Here is a 17951-nt window from a genome sequence, read left to right as displayed (position 1 = left end):
TTAAATTAAAAGTGATGAGTTAATATACGAGGTAAAATGACACATTACATATTATACAATATTCAAAACGACAGTAAATACTTTTTATATCTCATATTCTTAAGGACATATAATTTTGAAAAACGACAAATTTTTTGATATTTTTTAGAATAGAGGTAAGTTTAAGAATTTGAGTTACATAGGTAAAAGAAAAATACTATAATAAAAAAATTAAATTTAAATTTTTATGAGATGAAACACTGTAATAATAAAATTTGAGTTGTAAAAAGAATAAGGTCATTGTGTTTTAGCTTTGAAAATTGCTTTTAAAAAAATGGTAGAAAACATAAAAGTGTAATGTATTATAATAGTAAAAAAAATAGTACATTTAGCAAACTGGATAAAATTAAACGACAACAAACTACTGAAAATGAGATGACATATCACTAGTCATGTTGAAATGAAAATAATTAGACGCGCCAAATAAGTAACATCGTCAAAATATCAGATTCAATCATTTTTGTTACTAAATGACAAGTCATTTTAAGGTTAAACGATATCAACATCGACGTGAGAACACAAAAAAAAAAAAACAAGAAAACAAAAAAACTAACTTAAAATGACATGAAAACTCGTGATTTTATGTAAACTTGAAACAGACTACGCATCTTTCCAATATAGACGACAACAAACTCATAACTAAATTGGCATGTCGTCCGTCCTCGTTAACGATAAACGTGTCTTTTTATACCGAAACGACAACATAGTTACTTAAAAAATACTTTGAATTTTGATCAGACTAGGGGTGTAAGAAATCCCCAAATACCCGACGAACCCGGCCGAGCAGCCTCGAAAAACCCCAAAATTGTCAGTTTTGAGTTGAGTATTAATTTTTTCAGCCTCAAAAAATGCTTACCCGAAGCTCTTGGCTCGGCCGGCGGCTTGACATTTTTAAACCTTAATGACCCCAATTCGGCCGAATACAAGACAGAAGGAAACTTCTTCTAATAAAATTTGAAATGTCATTTGGTTTTAAAAACACATATTTTCAAGGCATCATCCGTACTTTTTGAGGAAAAAAGAAGAGTAAGACTAGAACATTAACATGTGGACCAATGTTATTATTACAAAAGCTAGGTGTCAATTTAATCTTGCCACCTCAAAAGTAAGACTCCTATTTCCCATTATGTGTCATCAAGCATTAACAACTAATGCTCTCCATTAAAACAATGATACAATTAAAAAAACCTTTAAAACCCTAGTATGAAAACAACCGCTATTTCATCTTTTTTCCTCTCTCTTTCTTTTGTTTTTTATCTTCTCCCCATCTCTCGCTATACCAGCCTGTCATCCTAACTGCCTTCATACCTCATTTTTTCTTTCTCCTCTCGTTGCTAAATCTCTGACCATCTTATGCCATTGGTCACCTGAGTTTTCATCGAAGGTTTTGGCATATGAGTTAGTTTCCAGCTTGTATGACAATGGCGTGAAGAAGACAACATATACTTTTAGCAATCTTTAAGCCTAACTCGACATCCTGAGCCGAGCCATGTCGAACTTGAGCAAGCCGAATCAATTTGGATACGTGGGCCCGGTGGGATAGTTCGGCCCAGACTTTTATCAACCTAAAGAGATCGGTTCAGCCTAAACTGTTAGGCTAGCCCGGCCCAACCCGGCCAATTTACAGCCTTAGATCAGACATGGACCATTGTATTACTGGCCAAAAATGAAAATCTATGAAACAAATGATACAGACAGAGAAATTATAATAAATAGCATATTTTTAAAATTAAATTAAGTAAATAACAAATTTTAAAATTTTTTAAAAATAAATAGCAGTTATTGTGTAAATTTATCATTTACAATTGATAAAAAATAATTTATATGATAAATAATTTACGTGAAAAAATCTTTATAATATTCATAAAAAAGAGAATTTATATGAAAAAAACCTTTATATTAATTTTAAATGAAACATTCACACAAAAAAGTCATTTATTTTATATAATTTTAAAATCAATTATTTACTTAATTTAATATGATAAATTTATTATTTACCGCGTTCTCCCACAAATGTAACGCTTAACATCTGTGGGAGCCAAAACCGTCGCTAATTTACTATGTAATGGCGCCAACTCCCGAACTATAAATACACAAAAACGTGACTTTTCCAGCCAGCCACACCCGAGTCTCCCCAAATCAAAAAAGGGAAACCCATTTGATTTTCTGGAAATTCTTGAAATCTCATTTCACTGTTGTTGACGGTGAATTTTCGTCAACAAAAACAGGCCGGGTTACCTCTAGGTTTCCCGTCGGATTACCGGCTTTAATATAGGTTATATGTAAGAGTTTTGTGCCGAAGGTGTTTGATGTTCTTAGAGGGATGAGCAATTTGGAAGAATAATACTTTAAAGTAAAGGAACACAAGAGATTTTATAGTGGTTCATTCTATAAAATTAGAGCTACATCCACTGTGGTTGTATATACCTTTTAAGGTGATTACAATTTACATCAATTGCTCTCTTGTTCTTTTTTTCTCTTTTTTGGACGTGAACCCCTCTTCTGTATGGGGCTTTGCCTCTTTTATATTGGAGCTTTCTTCGCTGGGTGGGTGTCCTTTTTTGGAAGAAGCACTCAAGTGCTCTTCCTTTTTAGGCCCAGACGTAGCCCACTAATCACTTAGAGTACTGTTCACTCAGCTAATTAGTCTCCTATTATGGCTCTGTGCGTACCTGTAACCCTTTTCTGTCCCCCGTGGGGCGGTTTAAGGGTTTACAATTAATGCCTGCATTGCAGACATCCCCCATTACTGTACACAACTTGCCACGTCAGGCTTTCCCCCAAGGAGCATTCCCCTCGTCGCCAGTGTTGTTTAGCCCAATTGTCTTTCTTGGCGGTGGATCTTATGACGAGGGATTTCTATGTTGTAAGGTCGACGGTATGACCTGTTGACGCCAGATGAAATCGACGCCCTAAGTTGGACTTCTTACTTGGGCTCTTCACGACGGAATGGAAAGGAGTCCCAAACGTTGAGGGTTATTGCTCTGCGAGGAGAGGTTAAGACCACGTGTCATATTGTCATTCCTCCACACATCCTCCACATTTTCCCCCACAACAGTTACCCCCCAGGTCGAGGGTTTCTTTTAGACAGCCTCGAGCTTAGGTTCGGTCGTTCTTCTGTGCTTCGGGTGTGGAAAACCAGTCCCGAGCCTTCATCCGCAATGATGGTCTGGATGCTTCAGATTTTCTTGAGGAACGCAACCGTCGCGTCGGTCACTTCCCTATGCTGACATGAGGCCTTATTTCGAAAGGACGAATGTGAGCCTTTGGATCGCGCCCCCTCATTTTCTCGCCTTTATCTGTCATCATCAGATCTGGGTAGGATTCCTTTATCGTTGGATTCTATGAATTTCATCCGACGGTCAGGGGTCAAGGATTTTCTTTTCCTTAAATACCTTTCTGAACTGAGACCATTTTTCTCAAACACAAACATATTTCGCTTTCTTTGAACTGCCGTTTGCTCTGCCAGAATTCTTCCCTGTAAACCCTGACTCGCATTCATTGTGCTGCTTGGCGTGTTACGAAGCTGTCTTAGTTCCAGACTTTGCCCGAAATCCTTCTTACTGGTAAGCCTTACCACTTTTTGCTTGCATCGTTCCTTTACGGGTTTTCCCTATTGACTCATATGCATGTGTAAATATGCGAAATGTAGAGGTTAGAGAGACTTACTTCGTTTTATTTGTCTGCATAGGATAGTTCTTTTTCTGACTTTGTGGTTGTCTGTGCGCTTCTGGTTCCTGAGTTCTGGTGAACTTGGGCTACCATGAATACTTGCCGCTATCATTCTTACATGAATGGTCGACATTATGTCGAGACGTTTGAGCAGTCGTCGTTTAGAATGGCCGTCTTTTTCTTCTTCCTCTCAACATTAGGGTTTTAACTCAGTTCCTTGTCTTTTTAATCACCAGAATAATGGCCCAAAACTCCCCCCGTCGAGAGGATCCCTCCGTCATCCGTCTAGACTCCCCTTCTGTGGTGGAGATTTCATGGTCTTCTTCCTCTTCAGGCGTCGACTCCTTGCTGAGGGAAGTAGAAGACGCCGAGGCCATGTATGGACCAGGTGACGATTTTGGTAGCGAGTTTGGTAGTGTAGAACAAATGTTAGACGAAGTGGTTGACTGAATTCCCTTCACAGGGGGTAGTGTAAGCAGGGTGGCTGCCTCACTGGTGGATGCCCCCCTGGCTGCCACGAGCGGTGATCCGGACAAGCCTTTCTTTACAGCCAATGCCGTGGCGTCGAGAGTCCGGAATAAGGATATTATCCAGGCGGTGAAGGAAGGATGCATCGATGGGAGGTGGTTCAAATACCTCCTCCCGGACATGCATTTTAGGACTAGTATGCCTCCGACCAGATACATCTCTATCTACACCAGAGCTGTCACGGCGGGGATAACCCTTCCGGTTCATCCCTTTGTAAAGGATTATTGCCACTTTTATGGCATTTCCCCTGCCCAATTGGCACCAAATTTCTGGTCCTGATTTGCCGGCGCCTGGATTTTGTGGAGCTAGCAGTTTGACATGGATTTTCCTCTGGATGAGTTTAGATTTATGTACAGACTGTGTGATGTCACCAAGTGTGAGGGGTGGTACTTTTTGAGTGGGCACGGGAGATCTCAGCCCAGATTTGTCAAGCTAATACTGGGTATTCCCTCGTCATCACATGGGTGGAAACCCTTATTTTTTATGATACGCAAGCCTTTTAATTTTCATCCCGACGACCGCTTGTCCCGCCGAAGGAAGGTGCAAGCGTCGTTTGGGAACATGGGTGAGACTTTGACTCTTTTTTTTTACCTTACTTTGCTTCTTCCTTCTTTCTCGTACGCTGACAGTCTTTTTATCCTACAGTCAGTCAAGACCGGTCGAAGTTCACTAGAAATAGTTTGGCGAGGATTGAGAAGGCCTTCTCGTTCCCGTCTGAGGTTCGCCACATTAACACCCTCCTGACCAAGGCCAATCTTCGAGGCGCTGGGTTAATTCTCGATCTCCCAGACCCCACTGATCTTGACGCCATCCGCGAATATTTCCATTTAAGCGACGAAGGTAAACCCCTGATCTCGACGCCTTTCTTATAATGGCATTTGTCTATCCAAATGTTGACTATATTTTTGTCTCGTTGTTTCCGTAGAAATGGCATATTTGAGGATCCAGCTTCCCAGCAGTCAGCAGCCCCCGCCGAGCCAACAACCCCCTTCTAAGGGAAAGGAGAAAGCTAGTTCTTCTTCCCAGGCACCGAGGACAAAGAAGACCACAAAGGGCCCTTCGGTGTCGGAGGTGGACCATGCGCCGAAAAGGAGGCGCAAAGAGAAGACGTCAGTGGTAGAAACTTGGACGTCGACGGTCCTCATTCCTGATGTTAATGTTCCTCCGGTGCCGAAGGAACGCATGCTTATCCCGGGGGTAAAAATCATGGATTCCAATTTCCAAGTCTCGGATATCTCTGATGCCGAGATTGGGGCGATGCTGAAACTTCCCCCTCGCTTCTTCCTTGTCTTCCAGGCTCTATATGAGTCTTTTCTCGAGCCGCACTGGATTGCTGCCACTCAATCTTCTTTGGTTGATCGTCAGCGAAAGCAGATCTCTTTCCAAATTCACGTAAGACTTGATCGAGCTGCCTTTTATTTTTACTAATTTCGCCGCTTGTATTTTTATTTTTTGACCTCTAATTTTTTAGGGCCTAATCCTCGCCATTCTCAACCTTCTCGGCCTAGTTAAGGTTGAGGAGCGTGATAAGGAGATGGACAGCGTAGAGGCCAAGCTTAACTCTCTTCTCGATGATGCTAAGACTCAGTGCACGAATACAGCCGAGGAGAGAGATGTGGCTGTGGCCCAACTGAAGAGTTTGGAAGGTGAAATGGCCAAGCTAACTGCTACGGTTGAGGACCTTACAAAGCGGCAGATATGTCTGAGACGAAGTTGGCAGAAGCAACTGAGGCGGTGAAGAGATGTTTTGCTGAGGGAAAAGCTGAGGGGAAGAAGGAAGTCGAAGCCGAGGCTACAGCAATATTTGATGCTAAGCGTGCAGAGATTATTGAGGAGTTCAAGGCTTCTCCGGAGCTTATCGATATTCGTACCAAGGATTTTCATTCCGCTGGTCAACAAATCGTCGATTTGATAAAGCAAGAGCATCCTGAGTGGGATTTGAGCTTCCTTTATAATGCTCATCCTCCTGCTGGTGATGACAACTCTTCCGTGCCCGGTGATGGTGATGACTCGGCGGCTGGCGGCGAGGCCTGAATTTTTTTTTTTTTTTGCTGCCTGTAACTTATATGACATTGAATTTGACCTCTTTTTTATTTCATTTGTGTTTTCTAAAAAGACAGTAGATTTCATACATTGCTCATTGTTACTATGCATTCACCTCTCCCTCTTAAATGAGTCGTTGTTGACTTTACCCCTTGGGGTCGCTTGTCTTTAGAAAATTCCTTATAATTTTGCTATGTGTTCGCCTCTCCTCCTTGGAGGAGTCGACGCTGATTTCACCCCTTGGGGTTTTTGTCTTAGAAAATTCCTTATAATTTTGCTAAGTGTTCGCCTCTCCTCCTGGGAGGAGTCGACCCTGATTTCACCCCTTGGGGTTTTTGTCTTAGAAAATTTCTTAGAATTTTGTTAAGTGTTCACCTCTCCTCCTTGGAGGAGTCGACCCTGATTTCACCCCTTGGGGTCGTTGTGTCATTTTTTAGCGATCCGTGGACCTCTGCCCCCCATGTCTGTTTAATATACCTTAGTTTTTTAAGCGGACATGTTATTAAGGGGTGAATTCCTTTCCTGCTGCAAACATATCAATTTATTTAAACTGTGAAGAATGTACAATTGGGATGCGTAAGAATTACATACACTATTGGTAGTACAACCTTAGTTGTTCTGCATTCCATGGGTGTTGAATTCTCTTGCCGTTGAGGCTTTCCAAAATGTAGGTGCCAGGACACGTCACTTCCCTTATGCGGTAGGGCCTTTCCCAAGTTGGGCCCAGGGGACCGGTATTTTTGGGCTTTGTACTCTGCGTTACCCTTTTCAATACTAGGTCTCCTGGGACGAACTTTCTTTGTCGAACTCTCTTGTTGTAATATCGTGCTACTCTTTGCTGATAGGCGGCGAGACGTAGTTGGGAGTCGAGCATCTTTTCTTCCAACAAGTCGAGTTCTCCGTTCATGCCTTCTGCGTTATCATCGTCATTGTGGATGACGGTTCTTAGGGTCGGCGTTTCAATTTCCATAGGGAGTACGGCCTCGACGCCATACGCCATGGAGAATAGTGTTTCACCCGTAGTAGTTTGACTCACCGTTCTGTATGCCCATAAGACCTTGGGGAGTTCCTCGGCCCATTTCCCTTTGAGATTGTCAAGTCTCTTTTTTAGGGTATACTTCAATATTTTATTGACTGCCTCGACTTGCCCCATTAGATTGTGGATGGATCGGCGCCGAGAAGTCTTTTCGAATGCCCAGGCTATCGCAGAATCTGCGTGTTGAGGCATTGTCGAACTGTTTCCTATTGTCGGATACTATTGAGTATGGAACCCCGAACCTGCACACAATGTTGTTCCACATGAAGTTGGTGCAGGCTGTTTCTGTGGTTGTAGTCAGAGCCTTTGCCTCTGCCCACTTTGGATAGTAGTCTACTACGACGATGGCAAATTTAAAGCCTCCAGGTGCAAGGTGTAATGGCTCGATTAGGTCAACCCCCCATTTGGCGAAGGGCCATGGACTGAGAATGGAGGTTAAATTTTCTGGGGGTGCTCTAGGAATTGTGGCATACCTTTGACACTTATCGCAACGTCGGGCGTATTGGAAAACGTCATTTTTTAGCGTGGCCAATAGTATCCTTGCCTCAAAACCTTAAGAGCTAAATACTGCCCCCAGTATGATTACCGCAGACTCCTTCATGGATTTCTCGGAGGACCTTCTGGGCTTCGTCATCATCCAGGCACCGCTGTAGAGGTGTTGAATAGCCTCGTCGGTAAAGCAAACCGTCGTACAATAAGTATCTGGCGGCTCTATACCTGATCCGTCTGGCTTCGTCTTTATTGTTTGGCAGTTGTGCATCCATTAGGTATTGGATGAGTGGCGTCATCCAATTTTCACCTATTTGGACGATTAGTGCCTTAGCTATTTCCTCAATGGTCGGCCGCTTTAGTTCTTCGATAGGAACGACCCCTAGTGCGTCGAAATCTTTTGAAGATGCTAGCTTTGATAGAGCGTCGGCATTTGTGTTTTTGGCTCGTGGTATTTGAAGTATCTCGTAGTTTTTAAACTTGACGAGTTCTTCCTTCACCTTTCTCAAGTACGCACTCATTTTCTCGCCACGCGCTTGGTATTCTTCTTTCACTTACCCAACGACCAATTGAGAGTCGCTGAAGATGCTGAGCCTCTCAATCTTTAAATGACTGGCCAATTGCAACCCCGCAATCAGCGCCTCATATTCTGCCTCGTTGTTCGACGCCTTGAATTTAAATCGAACCGCCGAGGTGATCTTGTGTCCTTCTGGGCTGATCAACAAGACGTCGGCTCCTGACCCGTTATCGCTCGAAGCTCCATCCACGTAGAGCTTTCATTCTGTATTCTCAACTTCCTTTGGTGTGGCGGGAGCCGGTCTATGGGAGAATTCGGCCAGAAAATCGGCCAGCACTTGGCCCTTGATCGCGGTTCTTGGTACATACTTAATGTCGAACTAGCTTAACTCTACCGACCATTTGAGAAATTGACCAGAAGTTTCAAGTTTTTGTAGCGCTTGTCTAAACGGGTGGTTTGTGAGAACCCGTATTGTGTGAGATTGAAAATAGTGCCGAAGCTTCCTTGAAGCTACCATCAGGGCAAGGGCCAAGCGTTCCATTTCATCATATCTTGACTCGGCGTCGAGGAGTCTTTTGCTCACATAGTAAATTAACAACTGTACCCTTTCTTCTTCTCTTATTAGTACGAAGCTTACGGCATGTTGGGACACGGAGAGGTATAGGCTAAGCTCCTCATCGGGGTTAGGCTTTGACAGGATTGGGGGCTTGCCCAAATGCTCATTCAATTTCTAGAAGGCCTCTTCACATTATGGTGTCCACTCAAAACACCTACTCCCTTTCAAAGCATTGAAGAAAGGGACGCACTTATCTGTTGCTTTTGATATAAATCTGTTTAGGGCGGCGACGCATCCTGTCAACCTTTGCACCTCTTTCAGTTTAGTTGGAGACCGCATATCTTGCAGGCCTTTAATCTTTTCAGGGTTAGTTTCTATCCCCCGGTTGCTGACCATGAAACCAAGGAATTTCCCTGACCCAACTCTAAATGCGCATTTTTGGGGATTTAGTTTCATGTGGTATTTTCTTAGTACACCAAACATTTCACCCAGATGGTCGACGTGTTGGTTGGCCCTGGCACTTTTCACAAGCATATCATCGACGTAGACCTCCATTGATTTGCCGAGCTGTCGAGCGAACATCTTATTCATGAGCCTTTGGTAGGCAGCCCTCGCATTCTTTAAGCAAAAAGGCATTACCTTGTAGCAGTAAAGGCCCCTGTCGGTTATGAAGGATGTGTGCTCCTCGTCGGCTGGATGCATGGGGATCTGGTAGTACCCGGAGTAGGCATTCATAAAACTCAGCATTTCATGTCCTGTTGTGGCGTCGACCATCTGGTCTATTTGAGGGAGTGGAAAGCCGTCCTTCGGGTAGGCTTTGTTGAGATCCCTGAAGTCGACACATGTTCTCCAGCTTTCGTTAGGCTTTACCACCAAAACGGGGTTCGAGACCCAACGTGGGTAATGGGCCTCCCTGATGAACCCATTGTTGATCAACTTGTCGACCTCCTCCTTCAGCGCCTCATACCTCTCTAGGTTCATTAGTCGACGCTTATGGCGCTTAGGAGGATATGAGGGATCAACTTTCAGGGAGTGACATATAACCTCGGCGTTGATCCCTTCCATGTCAGCATGATTCCAGGCGAAGACATCTAAGTTCTTTTTGAGGAAGTCTTTGACCTCAATCTTAAGTGATGGGGCTAGGCCTGAGCCCATTTTTAGCACTTTGGTTGGCTCACCCTCATCAACTCGGATCTCCACCAATTGCTCGATGGGTTGGGACCACGTGACATCTTCTTGAACCCTGGGGTCTATGTCTTCAACGGTGTTTTGATAGACCATCCTGGCCTCCTATCGCCTTGGCTAGTCGTATCCGCGCAGGGCATCGGAGTATGCAACCCTAGCCTCATACTGGTTGCTCTTCATCTCACCTACGCCGTTTGGGGTAGGGAACTTGACCTTCTGGTGGTAGACGGAGATTATTGCCCTCAGCGCCTGAAGGGTCGGTCTCCCGATTACGGCATTGTACTGAGAGCCTCCCTTTATTACCACAAAGCTGGCCATTGTCGTGGTCTGTTGGGGTTTTTCTCTGGCGGTTATGGGCAGCCGGATAGTCCCCTGAGGGATGACGGAGTCCCCGGTGAAACCGTATAATGGCCTGGAGGTCTTCTCCAACTGCTCCTTTTGGATCCCAATCTTTTCCAAGCAGTCGGAGTACAGGAGGTCCACCGAACTCCCATTGTCTACCAAGATTCGGCATACAGTGTGGTTCCCAATCATGGCTTCCACTACTAACGCGTCGTTGTGGGGGAAGTGAACTCCGCTGGCGTCGTCCTCATTAAACGCCACGTCGGTACTGCTATATCTTGGGGTTTTTACAGCAGAGACACTCCATAATCTTTCCTGGTAAACCCCTCTGGCTTCGTGGGCGTAGTCCTTCTGAGATCTTCTTGAGTCTCCTCCTATATAGGGGCCGCCGAGGACAGTTCGTATGACGCCGACAGGTTCTCGGTCTTCTGGGCGCTGGTTCTCCTCTCAGCTTCGACCGTCATTCTGCCCACCGTGGCCATCGTTTCGAGGTCTCCGCTCAGCTTTGAACTCCTGCAGCTTCCCCTCGCGGATTACTCTCTCAATTTCATCCTTGAGGTCGGCGCAATCATTGGTGTGGTGGCCGACATCGCCGTGGAACCTGCAGAATTTCTTCTGGTTCCTTCGGCTAGGATCTGTCCTCATCGGCTCTGGGCGGCGTAGCAGATTTTCGCGGCCGACCTGATTGAAGACCTCCTCGACTCCTACTGTTAGTTCGTGGTAGAAATCGTACCTTTGAAACAGCGGAGGCTTACAGTTCTCCTCTTGCCTTGGCTTCTTGGCTTCCGGAGCATTCGACGTCGCAGCTGGCTGCTTGTCTCCGCTTCCTTCACCTCGATGCTTCTTCCCATCCTGCTTTGCTGGCGTCGACCCTTGTTCGGTCCCTTTGTTCTTGTTGGACCTGTGCTCGGGGTCGTTTGCGTCTGCCTCCTCGGCGTTGATGTATCCTTGCGCTCGCGCAAGAAATTCCTTGTAGCTGGACGGGGGCTTTCGGTTCAGCTCTCTCTTGAAGGGGGTAATTTTCTTCATGCTAGATAATGCCCCCATCAAGGCCTCTCTGTCAGTAATATCCATTGTGGCGGCGACAGCTTCCCCATACCTTGCAAGCCATTTTCTCAATGACTCATTCGGCTTCTAGTATATCGTCGTCAGGTTCTGATTTGGGGGGACATATTTTTTAGCCTCTATGAATTGGAGGGAAAATGCTTCCTTCAACTCATCCCAACTTGAGATAGAATTTGACCTCAGCGTCCGGAACCAACTTCGGGCAGAATCCGTTAAATGGTTCCGGAAGGCTCGGCACATAATTTTCTCGGCATACCCGTGTAAGAGCATGTGCCCTATGTACATCTCTAAATGATCGTCGGGATCCCCCCGACCAACATATAGTGGGATCGACGGCGACCTGTATTTGTCGGGGAGAGGTGGCGCCATTATCTCTTCGGTAAATAGGTGGTCATGTGTGCGGCTAGGTGTGATGTCGACGTTTACCACCTCAGCCACTCGCCCTATGTTCTTTTTCAGGCCTGCTACGTCCCCTGTGAGTTTTTGCTCCAGGCTGGCCATACGTTCCATGATGGCGCGTGCTTCCTTTGTTGAGATGGCCGAGCCAGCTACTCTCGACGCCTCTGCCCTTTGACCGTTGGGTCCCCCTCTTGCCTGCCCGCCTGCCTGTACTAACCCTGAGTCTCCCGGTGGGTTTCTTCCTGGGTTCTGGGGTAGTACCTCGGGGTTTCCCAGGCCTCTTGGTATCTGGTCCTCGGGAGCCCGGAGTCCAGCGGCCCTTAAACGGCCGCCGAAGGATTGGGAATGTCGCGGTAGGTCCCAGCGGGCCCGGGGCGTCTTCTAAAGGTGGCATTGAGTTTCTTCCATCCAAGCGTTCGGCCACGGTCATTAGTCCACGTATCAGATCAGTTAAAGTGGCTAGTTGGGCCTGCATCTGTACAGGATCCGGCCGCGGCACGTCTGGGGGCGGGACTTCGTTTCTGACTGGGGGTGGACCTTCCTCCATCCCGTCATTCATTGGATGAATGGCGGTCTCGTCCATCTGGCTGTCTTGGTTGATGGCCTCAATTCTTCTTCTTGGAGGCATGCTTGCTGACTATGTTGTTGTTGGGGGTCAAACGCATTCCTCCCCAGCGGAGTCGCCAATTGTTGACGGTGAATTTTCGTCAACAAAAACAGGCCGGGTTACCTCTAGGTTTCCCGTCGGATTACCGGCTTTAATATAGGTTATATGTAAGAGTTTTGTGCCGAAGGTGTTTGATGTTCTTAGAGGGATGAGCAATTTGGAAGAATAATACTTTAAAGTAAAGGAACACAAGAGATTTTATAATGGTTCACTCTATAAAATCAGAACTACATCCACTGTGGTTGTATATTCCTTTTGAGGTGATAACAATTTACATTAATTACTCTCTTGTTCTTTTTTCTCTTTTTTAGACGTGAACCCCTCTTCTGTATGGGGCTTTGCCTCTTTTATATTGGAGCTTCCTTCGCTGGGTGGGTTTCTTTTTTTGGCAAAAGCACTCAAGTGCTTTTCCTTTTTAGGCCCAGACATAGCCCATTAATCACTTGGAGTACTGTTCACTCAGCTAATTAGTCTCATATTACGGCTCTGTGCGTATCTGTAACCATTTTCTGTCCCCCGTGGGACGGTTTAAGGGTTTACAATTAATGCCTGCATTGCAGACATCTCCCATTACTGTACACAACTTTTCACGTCAGGCTTTCTCCCAAGGAGCATTCCCTTCGTCGCCAGTGTTGTTTAGCCTAATTGTCCTTCTTGGCGGTGGATCTTATGACGAGGGATTTCTATATTGTAAGGTCGACGGTATGACCTGTCGACGTCAGATGAAATCGACGCCCTAAGTTAGACTTCTTACTTAGGCTCTTCGTGACGGAATAGAAAGGAGTCTCAAACGTCGAGAGTTATTGTTTTACGAGAAGATATTAAGATCACGTACCATATTGTCATTTCTACACGCGTCCTCCACATTTTCCTCCCAATATAAAATCTCCAAAAATCTTGCTTAGCTTCAACGCAAAAGCATGGAGCCCTCGACACCTCCCCAAGATCTCGAGGAGTATTCGGCGTCCTCGACGACCATCGTCTTCGACCGGTTGGTTCCCTTGCTCCGCGGCCCGGTCCGGTCCGGTCCGGGCGACGACCCGTCGGCGGGTCCGTACGTCCTCGCTTTTCGAGACGCAAGGGCTTGGCGAAACGCGTACAGAGCCTGCGAGTCTAAGATTGCGGAGCAGTGCGAGGCCGGAGCGAGGATCGGGTGCGCGATGACGGCGTCGAGCAAGTGCAAGCCTCCGTGGTGGCGGTCGCTGAGTGGTTTTAAGGTTTCGGATCTGAAGGAGAGAGAGGAGTGCGAGGAGAGGGAGATGGAGGGCTGTTTGGCGGCGGCGAAGGACAAGTGCGGTGGTTTCGCGAGAGAGAGGTGCGTGAAGTCGTTTAGGGATGCCAGGATCGCGGCTAGGGTTGGGGGTTTGAGTCCAAAGCAGGCTGAGAAGTTGGTTTGTTGGACGATTATGGCCGATAAAAGTTTGTGGATCGATTTGGTCGGATTTAAGCGTTTGGTTCGCTTGGGATTGTCCGATAGAGAGTTCGGAGCGACTAATTATAGGGCGTGTGAATTGCTTGGCTCTAGTACTGATGTTGATTCTATTTTGGGTGGAGCTAGCGAAGTTGTGAGATTCTAATCACTGGAGCTTATAGTTCGTTTGGTTTGAAAGGAAATTAGCGAGAAAGTAGAATTAGAAGCTTTTGGAATCTGCGCTAGGACAATCTACACTTAGAACTGGTGCTTCTTTTGGCAGCCATTGCAAGAGGTATGTATAATTCAACTTTTGCTTTGCAATTTAGCACGTGGAAGCAATAGAGAAGACGCAGAGAACATTGATTTTGATAATATGATGATGATGATTTAACTTGTTTCAGCATGATTACTATATCAAACAAGTTTCGTTTGAATTTCAATAGGTAGGTTCTGTACGTTCATATAATGTTAGGATCCGTTAACTTGGGAACTTATTTGGTTAGTGAGCTGGTAGAGTTAGTAGGAATTAGTATAAATAAAAGGCTTAGTAGCTCACTAGAAGGATGTTGTGATTTTGAGAGTTTTGAGAGACTGAGATTAAGGAGAGCGGTGGTCTCTCAAATACTACCAAATTAGGAGTTCCTGGAATATTCGAATTCTCCGTTCTATCCTTTACTTTTCCGTTTAGTAGTGTTTGGTAGTGTAATTGGAGATTGGCTAGTGATTTTCAATAAAAGAATTCCCTTATTTCTATTCAATTCCTTGTCAATTTCAGGATTGATATGTGTATGTTTGGCTGTGAAAAACCTACGTTCCTAACAATTTGGTATCAAAGCTCCGATCCATGGCGCCTGAACGAGTGGATCCGGAGAGGGTGACCACGGTGGAAAAGGGGCTGGCGGTGGTTCAGGAAGCGGTCTACGCGGTGGTGACTGAGAATCTTCCACAGATTCGAGAAGAAGTGGCTGGGCTGCGTGGTGAACTAGGGGAGGTTTGGACTGAAGACGTGCAGGCGGCGCTGTGGAGGATGGAGGCACTGTTGGCGGCGCAGCCGATGGCCGGGGTGGCCGATTTGGGTCGCGACGGCGAGCGACGGGACGGGGAGAGGCGAGATCGCGTGCCTCGGGGAGAGGAGAGCCCAGATCGCGACGACCCAGGCGGAGTGGAGGTGCCAAATCAGGCGGATCTTCGCCGGGAAGCGCCGATTCGCGAAGATTGAGGCCACGAGAGGGAGTTCCGACGCCGGAGAGACGTGGGTCTCATGGAGGAGCGCGAGATCTGTTGCGATCTGGGGCTGGGTGGTCTAGATCTGCAGCGTGACGGTTTGTTTGATGACGGGAGGAGGGCGGAAGGAGGTTGCGACCGTCGGGAGAGGGAGGCGGAGCTTGGTCGGCGACGGGAACCGGAGTGGGAGCCGGAATTAGAGGAGGAGAGGCTTGCTCCGGGGCTGGGACGGCATGGGTACCCTCAGAACAGGGAACCCAGCCCTGATTCGGTCGCGGTTGGGGCTGATTCCGGCCCGGTTTGGACCGGGCCTCGCGATTCCGGTTCGTTTGAGGCTAATTTCGGCCGAATTCAAACTGGGTCACTCGAGTTCGGCCTGATTTGGGAGGATTCCGGCGAAATTAGGGATGGGTCTCGAAATTCCGGCGGCCCTAGGTCTGGGTTTTGTGATTCTGATGTGATTGAGACTGATTTCGATGATGTTAGGGTTGGGCCTCGAACTTACAGCAAGATTAGAGCCAATTACAACCAAATATGGACTGGATCTTCAAGTTTTGGCATGACTGGGGTTAGGTCTGGGCAATCTGAGTTGGGTGAGGGAGATTGGGTTTTGCAAATCTGATTTGAGAGAGCGAGTTGGGTCTTCTCGATTTGGAGTCAGAACCAATCCAAGGGTTTCGAGTAGGAAGATGGGAAGGTGGCACGACACCCTATGGGAGGGCCGAACGGATCAACGATTAGGCGTTCCTAGAGTACTCGAATTCTCCGTTCTATCCTTTACTTTTCCATTTAGTAGTGTTTTGTAGTGTAATTGGAGATTGGCCAGCGGTTTTCAATAAAAGAATTCCCTTATTTCAATCCAATTCCTTGTCAATTTCAGGATTGATATGTGTATGTTTGGCTGTGGAAAACCTAGGTTCCTAACATATATACCTTTAGAATTGAAAATTTGATGCAAACCAATTGATAATTATAGAAGATTAATTTCAATATGTTAATGTGCATTTGTAACCAAACAATTTCTGTATTATTATCGCGTTCAACTTGCATCATTGATCACCCTTTGTGATTTGAGAGTTCCCTAGTGCTATGTGCTTTTGTTTGTCCAATGTTTTGCTTGTGTATGCCGTGTCTTGTATTTCCTTGCCCCGTGTTAGCAGTCACAGCGAACTTTTTTCTTTGCATGACCGTCATATGTAGACGATAATGAAAAAATATAGACTAACATCATGCCTTTTATTCTCTCTCTCTCTCTGAATACATATGGCCGATTGTATGAGCCTGACAAACAGCACTATGGTGGATGGACCGGGACATGCATACCATCATCATGTTGTCTATCGTTTCCTTCATCCTCGTCACTAGAATAATATTCGTTGCAAATTTAAAAGACATTTCTTGACTTACTGAATCAATGATGATGTTTGTCTTTTCTTTAACTATGCTGGAGTCTATTTTACAAATTTGTCTACCACACTTTTGATGTAGCTATTCTTCGGCGGCAGTTGGATGCTTGATTCATAATGTTGCCACTGCTAATTCTTCTCAACTCTTTGCTTTTCTCATTGCAACTGACATCTATTATGCTCTATATATAAACAGCGACCTATCTGATATCTGTTCCCCAATTGGATACAACTATTTCTGGTAACTCTTCAACATGGATTTGATTACTAGGTCTAACACGTTACAGAAGCTGTCAAAATGGATTATTTACTAGATATACAACACGTTGAGGAAGCCTTCAAAATGGATTTGTTTACTAGATATATAATAGGTCAAGGATATCTGCTTAAACAACAATCTCTGTTTGAGGACGATGTGTTATGATATAGTTACATTGCTGAAGAAAAATTCATCTAGATGTCAATTTATTTGTTTAATTTCTACACAATTTGGTTTGCTGAAATATTCCAAGTAAAGAGACACTGGTTATCCCCTGCTCTATGGTTAAAGTAGGTTATTTTAAGGAGTTTCAAGCCATACTCAGAACATGGGAGAATGGAAGAAGTTACCTACGCAACTCTGTTACTATGATTTTAAGTTAACATTCACGTATGTTTATCCATTTATTTATTTATGAATATTCTATCTGTAGAAAGTATTGTTGATAGGTTGTACTAATGGGAATATGGTTTCCCTGTGAAATTTTCTATCTACATAGTGCATGTAGGTTTTATTTTATTTATTTTGTGAAGCTATTACAGTTACTTGATTGGTTAAAAGAAGTCTAGACAGATGACATCAGGATTTGCTGCTCCTTGTTTGATTTGAAGGGCATATATACTGATTAGTTGATATTTTGCATGTTGGTTGAGCCTAATCTGTAAATAGGTTGTCTTTAGCTCAAATTTGAAGTAGCAAGTTGAATCAGATGATACTGTAGGTTTGTCTTTGGTTGAGTTTTAGCACAAGTGCTTTGATTTATTCTGTCGCTGGATGTTGATGAGAGCAGACAGATATAGCTTGTAGTTGCACAAGTCATCTATCATCCCAAATCCCTTTAGGATAGGAAATTTAGGATGGATGGTTGCTTAACAAATACTATCTTTTTTGCCCCGTGCACTTGGAATGCATCCATCTAACAGTTATGTAACCTGATGAACAGGGTTAGATTATATTACGAAACTTGCAACCCTCTGCACATAGTTCTGCATGGGCTGAATGAACCCAACTCACTTTAAGGGCTAGGTCGGGCCACATAGAAAGCTCCCAATTTATTCGCTTAAAGAATCTCTAATAGCTAGTCAATCCCTTGTACCATTTTATAATACC

General features: G+C 45.1%; 2 protein-coding genes across 2 annotated transcripts; one reads left to right on the top strand and one right to left on the bottom strand.

Annotated features, from left to right (window-relative positions):
* Nucleotides 1–10182: 10182 nt before the first annotated feature.
* LOC112090818 lies at nt 10183–11841 on the bottom strand. The gene is made up of 3 exons (XM_024163003.1): nt 11729–11841; nt 10881–11506; nt 10183–10781 (listed from the first exon to the last, which is right to left on the bottom strand). Exons 1-3 carry the CDS (start codon nt 11839–11841, stop codon nt 10183–10185), a joined length of 1338 nt encoding a protein of 445 aa, XP_024018771.1.
* A 1614-nt stretch (nt 11842–13455) lies between these two features.
* LOC21395746 lies at nt 13456–16039 on the top strand. Its single transcript, XM_010088807.2, has 2 exons — nt 13456–14244; nt 14728–16039. The coding sequence occupies exon 1, from the start codon at nt 13459–13461 to the stop codon at nt 14113–14115; it is 657 nt and encodes a 218-aa protein (XP_010087109.1). The 5' UTR covers nt 13456–13458; the 3' UTR covers nt 14116–14244; nt 14728–16039.
* Nucleotides 16040–17951: the final 1912 nt, after the last annotated feature.

This window comes from Morus notabilis, unplaced genomic scaffold (assembly GCF_000414095.1).
Source record: "Morus notabilis unplaced genomic scaffold, ASM41409v2 Scaffold345, whole genome shotgun sequence".
Taxonomy (NCBI): Eukaryota; Viridiplantae; Streptophyta; class Magnoliopsida; order Rosales; family Moraceae; genus Morus; species Morus notabilis.
This window is presented reverse-complemented; position numbering and strand designations above follow the sequence as displayed.